Raw genomic sequence first — 8,600 nt, 5'->3', positions numbered from 1 at the left:
GGTGCTGTACATGCCGAAGAAGCATTAATATTAATGTACCGGGATTTACTGCGACACGGGTTGCTCGAGCCTCATGGGTAGGATGTATGTTTACAAATACGTTTCTCAATGTACCTCCCCCTGCAACCCCTCGACCGCCACGGTTCGCGTTCACCCCCGCTGCTCCATAATCTAGGCGCGTTCTTCCTTACCGGAAGTAGCAAGTAACGTTGGCAAACTTGGACTCCTTGCATCTTGCGGGGTGTTCCCCGAGGGGGCTTCCGGTGCGGTATTCTCGTCGCAGAAATGGTTACGCTGAAGTGTGTCAAGGCATATCTTGCCTTTTCTCCGCGAAGTACATTTCGTCTGAAAGTCCAGGGACCTCTGTTCTCCGCGAGAAAGCTCGCCGACCTGTCCTTACGCTCCATGCGTTCCTTGTCATGTACAGAAAATGTTTAAAGGAAATTTCCACGGGCTTTGAACGCACACGGCGCGAGGGCCGAAGCGTCGGTTTGCTTTGCTTTCGCCCCGTTTCGTTCTCAAAGCTATCGGTTCGTTTTTCCGTATGGGAATCTAAGGTTACTTTGTTTATTAACGTTTCAAGAAAAATGTCATGTATTTGCATTTTCCCTGCTCGAAAGTTAGACTGCATAAAATTGCGATATAAAATATTATCAGTGACTTGTGCTCGATAATTCGAGCGAATAACTCTGACATTGCAGAATTAGTTGATACAGTGGAGTCCTTTAAAAAATTAAAAATGAATTGATATTAATATACTTTATAAAAATAATAAATCCTTTGAAAATAATGTTTGAAATGAAAGAACGTTGTAAAATCGTGTTCTAAATGAAATATGGATAAAAACAGGCGAGCCAGATAAGGTAGACCGCAGACAGATTGATGGCGCGAGCTCTGTAAAGCTTTATTCGAAATAAAAATTCTGGAAGACCGCGTCGCTGTGGGGAAAGTCGTTGCAATTTCGCTCGGTGGTCAACGTGTTAAAAAAGAATTCAAGTTTAAACTGCGATTCGCGCAGAATCGCTGTGGAAATGTTCGTCCAACGTCGCTTAAATACTTCTGTTCTCGCTGGTCCCGCGGACAGAAACTCGTCGATGATTCCCGAATTCGTCAGACTCGCGTCCCTAAACCGCATCAGGATTTTATCCAGGGACTTAAATAAACCGCACACGCGTGCATTTTGCTGTATCGCGATCGAAAAGACTGCAAAGTGTTTGGCGCGATGCTCGATCGACCGTGTAACGTCACGTGATCGATGGCTGTCGGTCGCTAGCACCCCCAGATTATCGATTTTTGTTTTAGAACGCCAACAGATAAGCGTACCTATTCGTGGAAATCGTTCGAACGGAAATTTCGAATCGTGGGATCGCAATACTATCCAACTTTTTTTACCAGAAGACGTTTAAGTCACCATTTTTCTAGTTTTCAGTCTCCATTAGAGAACATTTGTAATTTTGCAATCGATTTCAGTTAAATTGCAAAAAGGAAGCCAGTACTGTGGTTCATTTTCCTAGTTTCGACTTTCAATTTTTATTTTCGAAACTATCGATCGTATCAAGTTTTCCCTTTTTTTATATTCTTATTAGACCTTCTCCATTAGAGAACTTTTATAATTTTGCAATCGATATAAATTCATCGGTTCCAATTAAATCACAAAAAGGGAGGCAGTACTGTGTTAATTACTCTCGAGTGATAGAATGAATCGCGAAGTGACAAATACGGATCACGGTAGTCTAAAACGTCGCGTGTGACATTTAGACCGCGGGTTCCTAACCCTTGACCTGGCATAACCCATTGAACTTCTGGATCTGACGGCGCTGAATATTTTAAAGCCGATGGTTTCGTTCGGGGCGAGTCATCGCGGAAAGTACGCGGTGGATACTCGCTTAAGTAACCCCAAATTGGATCGTTGGCGAGGTCAAATAGGGGTATCTGGAGTACTAATTACCTGGGGGATTGGGACAAACTTAGCGAGACTCTCGGTGTACAACTGGAGCCCGGGCGCACAATAGGGAAGTTCCGGCAACCCCCTTTGCGTTTATATTCGCGATCAGGATCTTTCCTTAATCCTCGTTGCCCCGGGAGGTTTCGAGAATCGGTCTAAGTCCACTACACTTGGGAAACGCCCCGGTGAACTTTCGATCGAGTTTACAATTATATCGACTTCGAGCAGGACGCGACTGGGTCAGAAAATTTCTGACTCGACGCTACAGAGTTTTAACGTGGATTTTTTTCTCGTCGTAATTCACCGGAGGTCCTTTCAAAATATCCCTTTAATAATTCCAGGAACCAAGGTCCGCTAAGATTCTTTTCTTTCATTTGCATTCTATTATGAGAAGAGTTTCCTTCCGGAATTCAACGTTTCCCCGAATCTTCCCAGAGTTAAAGAGCAATTTCGAGACTGCTCGTCGAATTATTAATGGCGGAAGTCGCGACCATGAACGCGTGGGTTAAGGGCGCTCTAAAACGGAAGGTCGGTGACTGTGGAGCCGAAATTAATTAATGGCAATGAGTGTACTTTAGTCCTGCGTTTACGATCGCCGTGCACCGGCTGGGACCTCCTGCTACTCGTCTTCGGATCGTGGGCGCGTGTCTTTTGACAAGATCGCGTGAAAAATGTTGCTATTCGTTCGGTGTCACTCTTGCTTGACGCGCACCGGCGTTTCGGGGCTGATAAATCAAAAAAGAAACGCACCAGGGCGGAACAATCGCGCAACTTTGTGGTACTCCACGTGGCTCGAGTTCACGGACGAGGCAAAGCAAAGGCAGAGACTTTGGAGGGCCATCGTGGAACGAGAAAAGTTTGCAGTGATGTCACTCTTTGTGTACGGACGCAATTAGAGATTTCGTGATGATTGGTCAAGTAGGGGGTGGATCAGCGGGTGTGGATGACGTCATCTGCTCCGGGCTGTGCTCGTTGAGGAGCAATAATGGCCCCAAGATGCTTCGATTCTTCTCAATCTATTTTTTTCGTACGGATGTTCATGCAAATGCATTCTAGGAAATAGATAAAAGATTGGAATCTAAATAGAAGTTTGTTTCATCACTAGAGGCCCTTAAAAATATATGTCGAAATATACTGCATATGTCATGTATGTTTATTGCATTTCTTTTCATAAAATTAATCCTCATATAGGCTTCTGAACATCTATTTCAGTCTACTAATTCTCTCTAAACTAATTCAACGTTCGTATAGGATAGTCATGGCAGGCCTGGTAACGTAGCTATTTATGCATCTCGTGAATCATTAATGGTAACATTTCATAGATGCTAAGAATAGTATTAATCAGTAATTTTGAAGTATTCTTGGTATATACAGAAATAAATTTCATGAGGTCAGATTGTTAAAGAGTCAACTAACTTTTGACGATATTGAAAAAATACTAGTAACATTTTATAATTTAAATTATATTTAAGTGATAGAATTATTTGAGCATATTTTGCATATTCCTGCATAGTTTGGTATATTATTGATACATACTTGACATACGTCACTTACATATTTCGACATATTTTATTGAAATAAACATCCGCACTCGATGTTTGATCTCGATCAGTTGCACTCAACAACAGTAGGTAAAATAATTCAGCATTAAAACGTGCTTTCTTCCTTTCGAAATTATTCATTCGTAAAACAGCGAACGTATCGTTCCCATATTTCCTCCCCCCCCCCCCGAGTCGAATGCATTTCTACCAAATTTTCAATTATCCTCCAATAACTTGCACCGATACAGGAACTTTCAATAGCTCCCAAGGATAAATCGTTTACATACTCCATTCTTTCTTTCCCCTCCTTCCCCGCGATCGTTCGTTTCGATCAATTCGCTCCGCTCGGAGTGGCCGGTTGCTCGTCAAACGTCCGGGCTCCCCGTATTATTCCCAATATTTACACCAAAAATATGATTCGAAATAAATTTTCGGCAAATCCAGCGGCAGGAAAAGAGGGAATCGAATGACCGTCGGCAGTCGCTAGGTGCGGGTGTGTGGAATGTGTGTCGCCAGCGAGCGAGGGGAACCGGGAACCGCGTTGGAGGGGGAAAGTCGGCCGAGTAAGAGGGGAGAGGACGGCACGGTATACCGAAGACTCGTTGCGGCGGTGTGGTGGGGGCTAGGGGGGTCCAGGCATGAAGAGGGCGCAGTTCCGCGCCATCCTCCGTATCGTTGACACGTCCTACGAAAAGAGTGCGGAGTCGGTTGGTAACGTTTTGCCTTCTGTCGTGGCTCGTCTCGATCCTTCGGGATCCAACGGTTTCTCGCGGCAACGCGACTTTCCACGCGATATTCCACGTCGTATCGCGAAACCCGCGAGATCCATTCCCTCGATCACGCGTGCATCGGACAGTGCCGCGTGCAGAGCGACCGTTGGGTCGCTGACATTTAAACGAGACTCGATCGATCGGTGATCTCGATCGTTCACGGTGCCGTACGACGTGCACGTAACTCGTCGAGCCTGCGACTAAAACAGTGGTATTTGTGTGTTTCGGTGGCAGGCGTGACACTCCTCGTCTCGATCAGTGAACATTTTCACGGGGAACGATGCTGTCCGCCGGCTGTCTGTTCGCCGCGATCCTCGTGATCACCGGAACCATCGCCAGCCAGACGACCATGGACGCCAAGATCCGCGACGACTCCGACTTGTCTCAGGTAAGATTCTTCGGAACACGTTTTCGGTCGGTTCGGCGCGTCCTTCGAATTTCGTGGAGGCGATGGTTACGGCCGCGGACGTTTTCCGTCCATGACAGCGTCGATTTCTTTCGTGCAAATTAGCGTGGACGAATGGTCGAATCGCAGAATCGAGCGCGATGAGCGTCTCTGACCCGCTCCGATTGCTTTTTATTCGTTTTGGAGCGCGAGCACGACTCGGGACGATCTCGAAATAGTTAACAGAAACATGTATATTTAAAAATTAAATATTTTCGTTTAGTGAGATCGCCACTAGTAGCAGTAAAAGTGAAATCGATCATTTCGGCGCAAAATGGAGTAGAGTAGGTGTTTATCGGTTACGTATTTTCAGGCTATAAATACCGAGATTTATTTTACGTGATTTTTAATTGAAATCGTACGGTTTTATGACGATTTTTCCCGTTAAGAACCGCCATCGTGGCGCGAAGTGTTTGGAATTAATTTCTTTTTATGTCGTTATCGTATCGCCAATAGAAGCGATAACAGGTTTTTTGTCGACGCGAGTGAATCACTTAATTTTAGGGTCCCTTCTGTACTAACCTTTATGGCGAGGTTTACGCACCGTCTCAGATCATTCCGTTAATTAATGACGCAATAAAGGAGGGCTGGCTAACATAAAATCGAGGGCCACTCGACTCTCTGTGTTACATTATTAAACGGACATGCTTTTCCTCTCGTCTTTATTTCGAATTATTTTCACAGGGAACGTTTAAAATACCAACTATAAGGCAACACGAATTGTTGCATTTTGTCTCGAGGTCTCTGTATAAACACGTAGAAATTACAATAAAATTCATTAATTTAAGGAAATTTATTTACCTAAAATAATAACAATTTTTTTCCAGATGACTCTTTCTAGGAAATATAAAATCATCTAAACTAACAAATACAAAAGTAAAAGTGAAAACCAATGCAAGCAAACTATAATACGAATGCCAATGAAATTTTACATTTTCTATCGAAATTAATATACAATGGAGAATAGAAAATTAATGGGATTTTGCGACTAAATAGAATCGCCCATCGGAGATTGTCAAATGTTAATCAAATTGTATTATTCACAGTCGATCAGAATCCCTAATTATTACGTTTCATTATACGATAATACAGTCGCCATTTGATACGTTTCGTTTCCAAGCGTAAATTAATTGGCACGTTTAGAAAACGTGCTCCTTTCTAAACTTCTCGTTGTATTTCACAAATAACACAGTGAAACGGGACATCGTTTAAACGTATAATTAAAGCAGAATCGAAAGTAATTTGAAGCGAATTATTCGATTCATAATTGTTTTTTTACAACCCGTGGATCCAGTTTCGTCATAATCGCTCAGTCGATGGACGGATTTATATTAAACCGGTATAAACGCTGTAGGCAGGTTTGAATTCATCTCTCTGAATATTACAATAATGCGTATCCAGGTTCGAAGGCAGGGCGCGCGATCCCACCCACCAACTTGTTGCTGCGACAAAAATCGTCAGGACGTTTTCGCTCAAGGTTAGTTTTAGCTTCGATCGATCCAACGAACTATTTGCCATCGCGGGGCCGAAACTCGATTTCCACGGCTTTTATTTCGTTTCACGCTTGTCCCGAACTTCCGCGATTCTTTTTATCGGCTGGAAATGTGATTAAGCGCGTTTAATCTCTTACGCGGCCGCGAACGCAGAAGTTTTAATTTCGTTGCCCTCGAGCGTTATTAACTCGTTGGCTTCCCACAGGGTGGGCCCACCTGTGGGTCGTGGGTGGGAAACTAAAACGACTTTTGACTGATACTCGACGCAATATAAATTAGGAAATGTTAGTATTCGACCACACCTGGGAAAAATTTTAACGGGCGATTCTAGACACCAAAATAAGACGAAAATCAAGAATACCAGTTTGTTGATGGAGGCCTCGTTAAAAAGTTATTAACGTTCAAAGCTTCGCCCGTTCTGAATTTTTTTCTCGAAAATGGGCAAGATTTCGAGGGTATGTCTATTCACCAAAAATGATTGTAATCGAACCCCCCATACGAAAATAATTTTTCCAAAACGATTTGAAATTTTTTTTTCCGTCGAAAAACTTCACACCTTCTCGAATTTTTTTCTCAAAACTGTGTAGGATTTCGAGGGTATGTCTATTCACAAAAAAGGATTATAATTGACCCCCGTAACCGAAAATAATTTTTCCAAAACGATTTGAAATTTTTTTTTCCGTCGAAAAATTTCACTCCTTCTCGAATTTTTTTCTCAGAAGTGAGTAGGATTTCGGGGGTATGTCTATCCACCAAAAATGATTAAAATTGACTCCTACAACCAACAATAATTTTTTGAACGCGATTTGAAATTTTTCAATTTCGTCGAAAAATTTCACATCTTCTCGAATTTTTTTCTCGAAACTGTGTAGGATTTCGGGGGTATGTCTATTCACCAAAAATGATTGTAATTGACTCCTGCAACCAACAATAATTTTTTGAGAGCGATTTGAAATTTTTCAATTTCGTCGAAAAATTTCACACCTTCTCGAATTTTTTTCTCGAAACTGTGTAGGATTTCGGGGTTATGTCTATTCACAAAAAATGATTGTAATTAACCCCCGCAATTGAAAATAATTTTTCCAGAACGATTCGAAATGTTTGAATTTAATTGTTAATAACTTTTTAACGAAGCCTCCATCAGCAAATTGGTGTTCTTGATTTTCAATTTATTCTGGCCTCTAGAATCCTCCATTACAATTGTGTCCCAGGGTTTGGCCTCAGAATCAAAAGGATCAACAATTTTGTGTATTGGCCAAGAGCGTTGTGACCCCATTTACATCTGTCAATTGCTCCTGCAAATCTGTGGTGCACTGGTTCTCCAAAACAATATGAAACCGCTCGCTTGGGAGACCCGGACATGTTTACACCCGCGTTCACGTGAAATCTGCTAAATATACACGCGTCGTTTCGTATTATGTAAAATCCGATTGTATCGGTTTAATAGCAGCGCGATAATGCATATCTTTACCGCGAACCCCCACGGACGCGTTCGATCGTTCGTCTCGCGGAAAATCACGGAACGCACGAATTTCCAGCGTCGCCGCGCCACTTGACCCTTTTCCTTGGTTGGAAAGTCGCGCGGCGTGTACGCGGCTAAAAACGGTCATTGCCAATGCCAATGTCGTTCCGCGTCCCCTGGCTTTCGACTTCTGCCAGCAAAAGTGGCCTTGCCTTTCACTCTTTTTTTCGTACACGGCCTACGTCGAGTCCCGCTAAGTTCCATTCATGCCGATGGCTCGCAGGTGCGGGCGCAGGTATACCCGGGCTGTTGCACGCGTTCAACGCGATAACGACTCTCTGTTCGCGTTGCAAACTCATCCGCCATACTTCTATTCGGGCTAAAAATTACTTTCAAATCGACTTTCGTCTTCCTTTTTAATTGAGCGATCTTCTGGAGCATGACAAATTTTACAGAGCATAGTTAACCCTTTGTACTCGACTGGCGCCGCCATGGCGACAAACATAATACCATAGCTCGATCGAAGTTTCATTTATGATGACACAAACTGAATTTAGAAAATACATAAATGCTCTCGTAGTGCAAAGTGTTTTCGAGACAGTGTTATTTCGCTAAATTACTTAATTTCGATCGATTAAAGGTCAGAAGTCTCCGGTGTAGTAAGATCACAGAGATCGAAAGTATTAATTTGATCGAAGCAATGAGTTATTAACGAAATTACGAGGCTGGGGGTCTCCCCGATGACGGAGCCCCCGGGTGATCGTCCGAGGGTGACACAGGAAAAATAATTCGTTCGTACGCGTACCAGGAACATGCATCTATAAATATTGCAAAACGTTTCAGCCGATAGACACTAGTTATTTAGTAGATTGCGTCAGATTGGTATCGATAAACGCAATATTATCCGGTAAATATACATCGAGAGTCACCCGCAGCGGAGGTTA

The 8,600-nt window shown here is 43.0% G+C and overlaps 1 protein-coding gene across 6 annotated transcripts in view; it reads left to right on the top strand.

The window, feature by feature from the left end:
- Window positions 1-4,157: 4,157 nt before the first annotated feature.
- The window catches only part of LOC122396903 (fasciclin-1), a 293,077-nt gene continuing 288,634 nt past the window's right edge, over window positions 4,158-8,600 (top strand). For all 6 annotated transcript variants that reach the window (XM_043395663.1, XM_043395662.1, XM_043395661.1 and 3 more), the window contains exon 1: window positions 4,158-4,644. In XM_043395663.1, coding sequence (XP_043251598.1) covers window positions 4,537-4,644 — 108 coding nt within the window. In that variant the 5' untranslated portion in view covers window positions 4,158-4,536. The remainder of the gene's footprint in view (window positions 4,645-8,600) is intronic.

Source organism: Colletes gigas, unplaced genomic scaffold, assembly GCF_013123115.1.
Source record: "Colletes gigas isolate AHSC1104 unplaced genomic scaffold, ASM1312311v1 Colletes_gigas_Sc00008, whole genome shotgun sequence".
Lineage (NCBI taxonomy): Eukaryota > Metazoa > Arthropoda > Insecta > Hymenoptera > Colletidae > Colletes > Colletes gigas.
The sequence above is the reverse complement of the archived record's forward strand: the minus strand, read 5'-3'. Positions and strand labels throughout refer to the sequence as shown.